At 40.8% G+C, this 13930-nt stretch overlaps 1 protein-coding gene across 1 annotated transcript in view; it reads right to left on the bottom strand.

Annotated features, from left to right (window-relative positions):
• Positions 1-13930, bottom strand: part of LOC129243777 (putative fatty acyl-CoA reductase CG5065) — a 79008-nt gene continuing 65078 nt past the window's right edge. The window contains exons 2-7 of the mRNA XM_054881074.1: positions 3433-3618; positions 3126-3219; positions 2836-2999; positions 634-1422; positions 309-566; positions 1-251 (exon numbers count right to left, since the gene is read on the bottom strand). Coding sequence (XP_054737049.1) covers positions 122-251; positions 309-566; positions 634-1422; positions 2836-2999; positions 3126-3219; positions 3433-3618 — 1621 coding nt within the window. The 3' untranslated portion in view covers positions 1-121. The remainder of the gene's footprint in view (positions 252-308; positions 567-633; positions 1423-2835; positions 3000-3125; positions 3220-3432; positions 3619-13930) is intronic.

Raw genomic sequence — 13930 nt, 5'->3', positions numbered from 1 at the left:
TACATATTTACATATATTATATTTAATAAATTGTGAGTTCATTTGGTATAAAAAATTAGACTATTATTTGCTTAAAAAACAAAAATCAAATGAAGTAATTCGTAGGAAGAATAAATCTCAGCTAAATTGATTCCAGGGGTTGAGCCAATGTCGTCGAGCTACTAAAAAAGCCGGAGAAAACATAACGATAAAAGGCATAGCTAATCAATGCGATCCACAAGCCTTTGACCACTTTGTCCACACACCACATTCTGCAAAAAAAACCAAAAATGTATAATCGGCAACATTGAGCACCAGCCTTAACTCACATTTTCATATGTCTTCTAGCGGCTGGTATGGTTTCGTCCCCCTCCTTTAGGATTAAGCGGCGCGCACAGAGGACACACTGTGTGAAATAGTCGATCAGATCCACGTCGATCTTTTCAATGATATAGGTGAGACGCTCTTTTTTATTCATTATCGCCCGCAATTTTATCGCCTCTGAGTTATCAAAATTCCACACATTATTCGCATAATACTCGAAAACTTGGAAGCCGTTATTGATACGTTTCTGCACGCGACAGAGGCTGCAAGTGAAACAAAGGAAAAATGTTTCTAAGAAGTATCATAGACACATCGCAAACTTCAACTTACACGGGTGGATATCGCAATAGTATTAGCAGCGCATCCACAAATAATGCGGGTATCCAATGGAAGAGCACCATGCAGACAAGATGAATGTAATAGTTTGACTTCATTGACCCACCTGGGTACCAGGCGACACCATTCAATGGCAATTTGTTCTCTATAACCCACCGGCCACATTCGATAATCTCATTCCATGACACTTTTATGTCATTCGAGCTAGTCATGTGCGCTACACGATTAACCTGGGTTGAATCACTCGCCGTGAGATAACGCCAGCTGGCTACCAGCATGCCATTCACGGCAATATCCACTGGCAAGAAATCGCCATAACCGGAAGAGTTACAATACATCGTACGTATGACGCCTTTGCCTGCGCCGATCAACAGACCGGTTGGCCCATTTATATTATCAGTCCAACCGGGCAAGGGCTCCTTCCAGACGGGGATGACAATGGAGGGCCGCAGTATAACTGCCGGTAGTTCATTGAACTTTTCTACTACTAGCGCTTCGGCGAGAGATTTGGTGTAGGCATAGGTGTTGGGTATACTACCTAAAATTTTCTTTTCTATAGTGGAAACCTCATCGTCGTTCAGCCATTCGCATGCCCGGATAACATTGTGTGGATTCGCTGGCGGATCGTAGGGCTTTTCGTAGAGTGTCTTGATGTGTAGGTGACAGTAGGCCGTGGAGATGTATGCAAATAGCTCTAAGTTCTTCAGAGTGGCTGCCACTTCTAGCATGTAAAGCGTGCCGCGAGTATTCATGAAGACTGCCTTGCGTAGAGGTTCATCGAAACTGAATGCGAAATACAGAAAGTAAAAATATTTAATGATTTGGTGTTAGATGTGGACTAGGGATGCATAAAGTATTCTTATCTATTATGTTACTAAATAAATAAATACACATGTAAGTAAATTAATAAAACGGAATGGGAATTTTTAAAATCTCAAAGACGAAATGAAAAGAAAAGACGGGGTAAATCCGTGCGGCACTTCATTGAAACCAAGCAAAAAAGGTTGCGTGAATCAGAAGAGGGTGAAATTGTCTAGTGATGCTCTTCCGATGTCTATCGAAATTTTGCATTGCTGGAATGAGCTCGAGATGGCTCATTCTTTGGTGACGCTTCTACACAAACAGAGTAAATCTTTTTTTATTTAAAAAGTGTAGTTTTATTTAAACGAGTTTTGATTTACATACTGATTGTCGTGTGTTTCACCTGGAAAAATAATCATCTTAAGGAACGACTTGTGAAACTGGATAAATTCAAATCCCAAACCAAAACAATTAATTGGGTTTGGAACGATATGGCGCAGGCAATATCCAAAACTCGTACATAGTTCTGCTGAGAATAGGAAAAATACCTTTTATCTGGGAAGCTTATAGTTTTTAAGATAAAGGTAGTCAAAGCTTTAGTGAAACGTATCGAAAGTTGCATAAATTGTTCAAATCCAACAGGGTTCAATTTAAGCCCCTTTTTCCTTTACTTCCAAAGTGTATCAATGTATTAAGTAGCATCCGAAATCAGTTTTCAAACTTTACACAACCTGTTTTATTGAATAATTTTTAATTGCTTTTGTTTGTTAGAATTATTTTTAACCTTCAAAAAAAAATATTTTTCCGTTGAGCACAGCTTCATTCCTCCTATTCGTTATATTCGGTTTTCGAATGCTCTTCAAATCAGAAAAGTGCTGAATCTCATAGAACGCACGAAAAAATTCAAATTTAATCTAAACTAAACGGCGGCCGCCGTGGCTGAATGGGTTGGTGCGTGACTACCATTCGGAATTCAGAAAGAGAACGTCGGCTTGAATCTCAGTGAAAGATCAAAAATTAAGAAAAAGTTTTTTCTAATAGCGGTCGCCGCTCGGCAGGCATTGGCAAACCTCCGAGTGTATTTCTGCCATGAAAAAGCTCCTCATAAAAAAAAAAAATATGCGCCGTTCGGAGTCGGCTTAAAACAGTAGGTCTCTCCATTTGTGGAACAACATCAAGACGCACACCACAAATAGCAGGAGGAGCTCGGCCAAACACCCAAAAAAGGGTGTACGCACCAATTATGTATGTATGTAATCTAAATTTATTACATATGTATGTTATTTAATAAATTCTCTTAGCACTGCAAAGCCCGCAGAAGATTATTGCCTCGAGTATCTAAAAAACTGCAGGGAATGTCTAATAGTGCGGAGAGGAGGTTTCAACAAAGCTCACCGTATGGTCGCCGCGCAATGGTAAACGATGGAGACTTCCTCACGTAACTTCTCCAAATCCTCCTCTGCAATACCCAAGCCTGGTAATAGCACATCGCCTGAAATCGCCTCCACTTGGCTTAGTATTTGTGCCTCGCCACGCTGTTGCTTAACCATATCAAAGAGCTGGGTGTTCCGCGCCGTGAAAATAAAAGTGCTTTCATTAACAAGTAAACTCACTAATTACATGCATTCGTTAGGGGTTGAATACAAAAATAAAAGTAACAACAAAGACAACAAAGCATCGCTCACCACATTGCTGAAAATGTCTTTAATACGCTCCTGAGGATTCTTTCCTTTCTTTGGACGAATTAACAAGTAGATTTTCTTTAACTGTCCACAGGACCTGTAAAATACATGAATGTAAGGATGTAATGGTAAGTGGTAAATGATATATGTACATATATACTCATTACGTGTCATTTCGTCACAAATTAATTGTTGCCACGTTGCAAACCGCTTAATCGCTGGTTGCGTTGCGTTGCGCTTAATTTAACACGTTCGCTATATTTACTTGCTTTGTTTTTCTAATCTATCTTTTTGTTTGGTTGTGCATTACCTGAGTAATTTTTCCACCAGTACTTTGCCGAGGAAGCCAGTGCCGCCTGTGATGAAGAGTGTGCGTCCGGCAAAGCTTGCGGCAATCCGATCTTCCTCCTTGTCGTCCACATCGTTGATGGTTACCTGGGGCTCACTTTCAAAGCAGAATTTCGGTTTGGTTGACATTTTGAAATCAACTGAGATGCTGAAAGAAATACAAATGAAATGCAAGTAAATACCAAGCGAAAGAAGCAGAAGAAAAAGGTCAGTAACGCACTATATGCATGTAAAAGGATGCTGGGAGTTACATGGGGTCTCTCTCCTTTCATAATGCATTTATGCTACTCAGCTGTAGTAAAGTCAATATTACTCTACGGTGCTCTAGTGTGAGTCCACCAGCAAGAAAAACAACATACAAAATGCCTAAGGAAAGTATTCAACGTCTTGGTGCACTCTGCTCCACAGGGTCAATGAGAACTACTCCAACGGCAGGGCTTGAAGGAGTACTTAACCTGTCAACGATCGACATTGCGGCAGATTGTCTAACGCAATTGGTGGATTTACCTGTAAAACACTCGGATATAGCTCAATAGGCATGAGTTATCGGGCCACTACGGATAATATGACTCCGAAATGCAACTGGGTGAAGAGATTTCGAACAACAATAGAAGAAGAAGGATGGAAAAGAGGCACGAAACCTAGCTCCAATACGCTTCATATATTTACTGATGGTTCGTAAATGTTGAACGGAGTAGATGCAGGGACTTATTGCGCAGAGCCAGGCATAAAGTGGCCATTTAGGCTCCCTGACCACTGCAGTATCTTTCAAGCAGAAATCTTTGTTGTAGGAAAGGCTGCAGAAGTAGCAAACGCAAAGGCATCGAACAACTCCAAGCGGCGATAAAGGCAACAAAATCATATGCAATTTCATCTCAAAACATTCTTAAGAGAAAGGAAGCCATAGAGAGGACTGCCCGCAGACAGACGGCTGTATAAATAAATAGATTGTTACATGGAAAACAATAAAACTAAAAAGCAAAATTCGTCGTACGCTAAGTGCCACTTTACACGGAATGGCTCATAGTTTCTGCTCAAATATGAACGAGACGTTATCAATAAAAAGGTCCGCGGATGGCATATGGCAAAAATAAATTTTTTGTTTTTTGGTAGGACTGTTATAAGCTTACATGGCAAATTTCAGCGTGATATGCCACATAGTTTGTTTTCTGTGCTACTGTAAACAAGTCAAGCTCGAGTGTGTTCTTCGAATTCTCTTTTATGACTTCAATTGTCTCAAAATGTTTTCCACGGAGCGGCAACTTGAGCTTGGGAAACAGGAAAAAGTCACATGGAGCCATATCAGGCGAATACGGTGCTTGCGGAACGATATTAACATTATTTTTGTTCAAATAATCGCGAACAAGACGTGATGTGTGAGCTGGTGCATTATCGTGATGCAAGAACCATGACTTGTTGTCCCACAATTCCTTCCTTTTAAGACGCATGTTCTCGCGCAAACGCTTTAAAACGTCTAAATAATATTCAGCGTTAACCGATCGGCCTTGCGGAAGGAACTCCGAGTGCACTACACCTTCGTAATCGAAAAAACAGTCAGCATAACCTTAATTTTTGAGCGACTTTGGCGTGGTTTTTTGGGTTGATGTACGGCCCTCTTTGAACGATTTGTACCACTGGAAAACACGTGCACGCGATAGAGCAGAGTCCCCATAGGTTGTCTGCAACATTTTTAAGGCGTCTGAAGCCGAAATTTTGTTGGAATAACAAAATTTCAAACAAATTCTTCGAATTTCCATCGTTAAATTCGAAGAACACACTCGAACTTGACTTGTTTACAGTAGCACAGAAAACAAACTATGTGACATATCACGCTGAAATTTGCCATGTAAGCTTATAACAGTCCTACCAAAAAACAAAAAAATTATTTTTGCCATATGTCATCCGCGGACCGTTTTATTGATAACGTCTCGTTCATATTTGAGTAGAAGGTATTTGACTTAGAAAAATTTTCATTATTGGCACATGCATATGTAAGAAAATTATTAATATTACAAATTATAAAAATGTTGTCTACTGCACTTGTACAGTAAAAAGAAATACAGAATAGAATGAAAAATTGGTTAATTGTCGAACATGCAAGCATAAATTTTCAATTGCTTAACTCCAAAATATTTTCTTTTTTAAATGGCGTGATCGGAACGCGGCTCCATCAATTTTCAAAGCCACAGCCAATTGGTATACAAATTACAAAACGACCAAAGAAAATCGACAACTTTTAAATAAATAACAAGTTTGGTTAACTCTTTTATTTGTTGTACTGATTTACAGGTTATAACGGTATTTCCACTTGACTTTACATGCAAGCTCACTATCATGGAACTGGGTTAGCATTTACATTAATAACTATTTGCCACGAAACAACAAAAGAAAAAAAACATAAATATAATAATAAAAATCTAAATAACAACTAGCCATAAAACCGTTATGCAACATTTAGCCGTCAAAAGTGCAAGTCGACGCCGCGTTACTTGACGAAAATAAAATGTAAAGCATATAAAAAGCGCGCAATCAAAGAAACACAAAAAAAGAAATAAACAGCAGGCAAAACCGTTAAGCGCAACACAGTGACAGCCAGTTTTTGGAGGAGTACCAGTCGCAGCTGCAATCGCCCCAAATTATCATCGTTATTCTCAATGCCGGACGCACACGTGTTGCAAGCTTGCTTGTGTTGCCGCTTAGGCCCACATGGCCGCTTATTCAGGCTTCTTGTCACCGCCGATTGCAACATCAGCGATGACGTTAGCAACAATTTCATTTTCAAAACATTCATGCATACTTAGTGTGTGTTACCTGTATGCATGTACATGTATAAGTATGCATGCACATGTATAAGTATGCATGTACATGTATAAGTATGCATGTGTGTATATGTAAACGCGCAGCGGCTGCGAAGGCTAACACTTAACTTGCAAAGTGTTGCTACTGCAATTATTTTTATTTGTAAATGTTTGTTTGCGTATAAACAACAACAAACATACATACAAACATATGCGTAAATATGTCTCTTTTACGACTGCTTTGGTCTTGCTTGGTCGGTCAGTCGGTCGACTGGTCAGCTCCATGATGGCTTAGTCGGATGGCCTAGACACAGTCGACCGCCACAGATTGTGTGTGTGCTTCTGGATATGTGCGGTGCCGAATCGCAATTGATCTTCAGTCGTCAAACTGGTCATGTTGACTTGGAAACGGCGTAAAAACACACTTGAAAGTGCAAATATAATAATCATAAAAACAATTATCAAAAAATAGCACAAATAAGCTACGCAGCTGCTGACGGAAACAGCGTACCTGAATATCTGCGTCTAATGTACTTTATGATTTTATTACATAAATATATATATATATATACTTATGTGTGCCTCATTCATAATAGTCGCACAGTGACACATTAACCAACCTGATCGCCCAAAATTGTATTGCTTGCTTACATAGTTATGGTATAATAAAATTCTGAGAGTTTCATGACCTTCCTTACACAAATCCATAAGAATAGATAAGAGCCAAGAAAGTGTTTATTTTAAAAGATCTTTTGAAAAATCGGGACAAGATAGGACCCAGTGATATTACAGCATCATATCGCCTGGCCATTTTTTGCAAACGCAGACAGCACATATGTATCTGAAAACACTCAGATGCGAAGTCCCGCCTCGCATAGACATTACACCTTTACGCTTACATTCTTTCGAAGAATTTATAATTGACTCACTTTGTAGATTATTTCAAACACCTGGCAATTCTTTCGAGAAGGAATCCGGCGTATTGCTTCTCTTACACCATTTATCTGCCCATCGACCAACTAGCTCGCCACCAAAGGAATTGAAAGTGTTCAAAAAATATTTCTCAAATATACTCTGCGCTCCTTAAAAGTTGGCCAAAACCGTACCATTCTACCCTTCTCATCTTAAGCTCATAAATTTTTAATTCCTTGAGAATAGTGGGTCTATCTTAGTCTTTCATTTACTTACATTATATTTTACATGCTCCCATAGCTTCTAAACAATTGCACAATAAACTCGATAAGATTTGCGCTTGGCTAAGAATATGGCGAATAAAAGCTAACGAGACAAAATCAATGCAAATCATGTTCACACTCCGCAGAGATTCTTGCCCTTCAGTAATTCTCAATCGTTTCCAAATATGCTAAACTGATTAAGCCAAATACTTAGGTATTTTGTTTATCCATCGACTTACGTGGCGCTCTCACATATTTCTAAACGGAAGCAACTTCGGTTAAAACTTCGTTTACTACACTGGCTACTAGCTCAAATTCAGCAGCATCACTCTCTTCTTCTCTTAATTGGCGCGATAACCGCTTACGCGATTTTGGCCGAGTTTAACAAAGCGCGCCAGTCGTTTCTTTCTCGTGCTAACCGGCGCCAATTGGACACACCAAGTGAAGCCAAGTCCTTCTCCACCTGATCTTTCCAACGCAGAGGAGGCCTTCCTCTTCCTCTACTACCACCAGCTGGTACCGCATCGAATACTTTCAGAGCCGGAGCGTTTGTATCCATTCGGACGACATGACCCAGCCAACGTAGCCGCTGGATCTTTATTCGCTGCGCTATGTCTATGTCGTCGTAAAGCTCATACAGCTCATCGTTCCATCGTCTGCGATATTCGCCGTTGCCAACGTGCAAAGGTCCAAAAATCTTACGCAGAATCTTTCTCTCGAACACTCCAAGCGTCGCTTCATCGGATGTTGACATCGTCCAAGCTTCTGCGCCATACGTCAGGACGGGCATGATGAGAGTCTTGTAGAGTGTTAGTTTTGTTCGTCGAGAGAGGACTTTACTGCTCAATTGCCTACTTAGTCCAAAGTAGCACTTGTTGGCAAGAGAGATTCTACGTTGGATTTCAAGGCTGACATTTTTATCGGTGTTAATGCTGGTTCCTAAATAAACGAAGTCTCGTACAACCTCGAAATTATAACTGTCTACAGTGACGTGGGTGCCGATACGCGAGTGCGCCGACTGTTTGTTTGAAGACAGGAGGTACTTCGTTTTGTCCTCGTTCACCACCAAACCCATTCGCTTTGCCTCTTTATCCAGTTTGGAGAAGGCAGAACTAACAGCGCGGTTGTTAAGGCCGATGATATCGATATCATCGGCATACGCCAACAATTGTACGCTCTTATAAAATATTGTGCCTGAGCGATTAAGTTCTGCGGCTCGTACGATGCTCTCCAACATCAGGTTGAAGAAGTCACACGACAGCGAGTCACCCTGTCTGAAACCTCGTTTGGTATCAAACGGCTCGGAGAGGTCCTTCCCAATTCTGACGGCGCTACTGGTGTTGAGCAACGTCATCTTACATAGCCGTATTAGTTTTGCGGGGATACCAAATTCAGACATCGCGGCATACAGGTAACTCCTTTCCGTACTGTCGAATGCAGCTTTGAAGTCGACGAAAAGGTGGTGTGTGTCGATTCTCCTTTCATGGGTCTTTTCCAAGATTTGGCGTATTGAGAATATTTGGTCGATGGTAGACTTTCCAGGTCTGAAGCCACACTGATAAGGTCCAATCAGTTGGTTGACGGTGGGCTTCAGCCTTTCACACAATACGCTCGCTAGAACCTTATAGGCGATATTTAGAAGACTAATCCCGCGGTAATTGGCACAAATTGCAGGGTCGCCCTTCTTATGGATTGGGCAGAGCACACTTAAATTCCAATCGGCAGGCATGCTTTCATCCGACCATATTTTGCATAGGAGCTGATGCATGCACCTTACCAGCTCCTCGCCGCCATGTTTGAATAGCTCAGCCGGCAGTCCGTCGGCATCCGCGGCTTTGTTGTTCTTTAGCCGTGATATTGCTATTCTCACCTCGTCATGGTCGGGTAACGGAACTACAATTCCGTCGTCATCGATTGGGGTATCGGGATCTTCACATTCTCTACGACATGCGCAGCTGTCACTGTTTAACAGGTTCGAGAAGTGTTCCCTCCATAATTTAAGATTGCTCTGTACGTCAGTCACCAGATCGCCGTCTTTGTTCTTACAGGAAAACGCCCCGGTCTTAAAACCTTCTGTAAGCCGCCGAACTTTCTGGTAGAATTTTCGGGCGTTGTTCCTGTTGGCCAGCATCTCAAGCTCCTCGCACTCACGTATTTCGGCCTCTCGTTTCTTCTGTCGGATAATTTGTCTCTCTTCCTTTTTCAGCTCTCTGTAGCGATCCCACATGGCTCGCGTTGCGCCCGATCGCAGCGTAGCTCTATAGGCGGCATCCTTTCTTTCTGCGGCAGCATGACATTCCTCGTCGTACCAATTGTTTTTTCGGGCTCGCCAGAATCCAATTTCTTCTTCGGCGGCGGTACGTAGGGAACGAGAAATGTTGCTCCATTGCTCGTGCATGCCGGTTTGTTGGGAAGTGCTCTCTGAGAGCAGGAGTGAGAGTCGAGTGGCGAATCTTCTGGCTGTCTGTTGTGATTGCAGCTTTTCGATGTCGAACATTCTTTGCGTAGGTAGATGTACGTTTTTGCTGCACAGAGGCGTGTGCGCAGTTTGGCTGCAACAAGGTAATGATCCGAGTCAATGTTGGGTCCTCGGATCGTACGTACATCTAATACACTAGAAGCGTGTCTTCCATCTATCACAACATGATCGATCTGGTTTCGCGTTTTTCGATCAGGGGACAGCCAGGTAGCTTGGTGGATTTTTTTATGCTGGAATCTGGTGCTGCAGACTACCATGTTTCGGGCCCCGGCGAAGTCGATCAGCCTCTGTCCGTTACCGGATGTTTCGTTGTGCAGGCTGAATTTTCCGACTGTGGGACCAAAAATTCCTTCCTTGCCCACCCTGGCGTTGAAGTCGCCAATCACGATTTTTATGTCGTGGCGGGGGCAGTGCTCATACGAACGCTCCAAGCGCTCATAGAAGGAATCTTTGGTCGCATCGTCCTTCTCTTCCGTCGGGGCGTGGGCGCAAATTAGCGATATGTTAAAAAAACGTGCTTTGATGCGGATTATTGCGAGACGCTCGTCCACCGGAGTGAACGACAGTACTTGGCGACGAAGTCTCTCTCCCACAACAAATCCGACACCGAATTTGCGCTCCTTTACATGGCAGCTGTAGTAGACGTCGCAAGGTCCTATGGTTTTCTTACCTTGCCCCGTCCATCGCATCTCTTGGATGGCGGTGATGTCAGCCTTTGCTCTTACGAGGACATCAACCAGCCGGGCAGAGGCACCTTCCCCATTAAGGGACCGGACATTCCAGGTGCATGCCCTCAAATCGTATTCCTTATTTCGTTTGCAGGGGTCGTCATCAGTGTTGGAAGTTCTCATCCGAGGCTTTGTTGCTGTTTTCATTGGGAGGGATTTTTAAGTGGCGGGTCCCAAACCCAGCGCACAACCAGCTATGCTGGGATGCTTCGCCTTCTCACGTTAGCTCACTCCCGAACGGGTGTTCGAAAGCTAACCAGAGGATACGTGGGCTAATCCCGGACGTTGTGAGCTGCTTGAACCATATGTAGAAGAATCGTCCTGGCCACTCCCAAGTGAATGGCGATCAGTAACTTTCCCCACTTGCGTGGACACATGGAACCATCCTCACTACAGAATAAAATTCTTCTATATAAATCAATACGTAAACCTATGTGGACCTGTGGAGTCTAAATATGGGGCTCAGCTTCAAACTCAAATCATGAAATTCTGCAAAGGTTTCAGTCGAAAGAGCTACACTTGTGCGTCAATGCACCTTGGTTTATCAACAAGGAGATTCTACAGTGTGACCTGAGGGTTCCAACTACAGGTATATGTGAGGCAGTCAGTAGCAGATACAACATTCGGCTTGCTATTCATCCAAATTCACGTGCATTCAACTTACTCAACAGCAATATTCCACGAAGATTAAAAGAAACATGTATGTATGTACCTATTGACTTGCCAAAAAGATTTTAATCATACATAAATCTAATGTAATTTAATTCTTTAAAATAAATTAAAATATTGTAATTTAATGTAATGTAATGATCTCTGACGGGAGAATAAACTACATAGTTTTCAGTTTTTTGTGCTTATCGCAGTCTGTAAAAATGTAATTTCTTAGAATAAACAAATCTCTAAAAAATTTCTTCGAACGATCATTACTCAAAAATACTCTCTAACTTCGGCAGCATGAAGCAGTATGTCACTGAAATGCTCTCGTTATCGTTACGGGTTTGCCCCTGAATGATGAAGTGGTAGCCTCAATCATGCTTGCTGGTTTGCCAGCTGAATTTGATACTTTCGTTATGACCATTGAAATACTCGAAAAATTCTAACAAGTGAGTATGTCAAAACTACTAAAGTTGACGAAAAGTCAATGCCCAACGGGAACAGCTGATATTGAAGAAATGTGTCAGAAGCCATATACGCAAGCAGTTGGTAGTTTGCTGTTTGCTGCACAATTGACCAGGCCAGATACAACGTACGCTGTCAACATGTTGAGTCGTTTTGGAACCAATCCAGGAAAAGCGCTTTGGGCAGCCGTGAAACGTGTGTTACGCTATGTGAAATGAACAATTGATAAGAGATTAACTTCTTATCAAAGGGAACACGCAGAGGCCGAAGGGTATTGCGATGCTGATCATGTTGGTAATTTGGACACAGCTCAAACTACAATTGGATATGTTTTCCTGCTTCAGGGTAGTGCAGTATTATGGGCAATCGAAGCTGCAGAAGCGTATCACCTTATCAACTACTGAATTCGAATTCGTGGCAATGGTTGCAGCCTCCAAGGAAGTAACTGGGCTGAAGGGTCAACTGCGTGAAATTTTTCCAGCAACTTCGAAACTAACCGTTTTGTACTGTGACAACAAAGGAGCTGAGGACAAGGCCAACAACAATTCATACTCGAATGCTACAAAACACGTACTCATCAAACGTAAGTATTTGCATCAAAGAATTAAGAATAATGAATTAAAGTTAGTTCATGTGTCTGCCGATGAAATGATCGCAGATGCTTTGACAAAAAGTTTACCTAAATTCAAACAAGAATATTTTTCAAAAAGTTGTCATAGTTCATTTGGACTATGTTGATAATTTACATACTTATTTTTGTGTCTTGCCTTTGTATTAAAATATGTAATTGAACAAGTAAAATAATATTGAAGAGCTATGCCACAACATATTATAAAAATATCTCTTCAGAGGGGATGCGATAGCAGCTAACTAATGTTAGCTAAAATAAACTTCCTACTTCTTTGCTTTTGGATGACTGAAGAAAAAGATGGTTACTAATTCCCTATTCCACTAAATCCTAAAACGTCAATTTCTTTTTCCAAACTTAAATTTAAAAAAATGAATTAATTACAAAATTTAACCTGAGTTAAGAAATAGGTAGCAAACAAAATATGCCAAAGGATTTAAATAAAATTATTAGAGCAAGACATCGCCATCTCATTAAAAAGAAATGAATTAATAACAAAATTTAACCTGAGTTAAGAAATGGTTATCAAACAAAATGTGTTCAATAAATAAAATTAAATAAAATTATTAGCTCATGGCGTTTTGCGTGTTTGGCTGAGATTCTCCTCCAATTTGCGATGCGCGTTTTGATGTTGCTCCTCAAATCGAGGAACCTAGAGTTTCACGTCGCCTCCGAGCGTGCAGAAAACTAGAAAGTTTCTTGAGGAATGGTCCAAATACGCCATCCAAAATACTTCTTACACTAATACACATTTTAATACTGATTCGCTTACTTGCGAGAATTAATTATTTTTAAGCAGTGAGCGTTAAGTTTCAACCACTGTATGCCCAGCTGCGACACGCGTGAGGATTCGATAAACCTCGTATATGCTTGTATGTATGTGTAAATGTGTAAATGTGCATTTGCAGTTTTGTAATTTTTACTTTATTAAGTAGTTGTTATTGCTTTATTTCATTTAACCAGTTTCTTCGCTTCGTCGGGCAATGCCGCGATGTGTCGTAATAATCCCAGTGGCCAAGATCAATCCAATTATTTTGCACTTGATGGTAATATATAATACGTGCAACAATGAAAGCTGCAATAGACTTAATTGTAAAACAAAATACAACAAACAGCAAAAAAGTAAACCATAAATGAATGAGTTTCACTGTGTGCGCATGTATGTATGTATGTTTGTATGTAGTTGTAGAAGAGAGATCAATAACTATTGTGCGGCTAACTGTTCCGATCACTTCAATCGCGTATACATACACATACATATGTATATACACATGCAGACAAACATTTGTAGGCACAGAAATGAACTATAAATGAAAATGTTTTGAAAGCAGGTCTGAAATTGTAAAGCGAAGGAGAGTATTTTTTTGTTGTAATATTTACAAGTATTTTAGAAAAGTTCATTTGGTGATTCATGAACCGTTAAGCGATATAAATGAAATGCAAATCAAATTACAATAATTACACTTAAATGTTCATTCAATCGGAGTGATATATAATATATACATATATATACATATACGTGCATATGTGTGT

This window comes from Anastrepha obliqua, chromosome 4 (genome assembly GCF_027943255.1).
Source record: "Anastrepha obliqua isolate idAnaObli1 chromosome 4, idAnaObli1_1.0, whole genome shotgun sequence".
Lineage (NCBI taxonomy): Eukaryota > Metazoa > Arthropoda > Insecta > Diptera > Tephritidae > Anastrepha > Anastrepha obliqua.
Note: the sequence above shows the minus strand (reverse complement) of the source record. Positions and strands in the feature narration are given on the sequence as shown.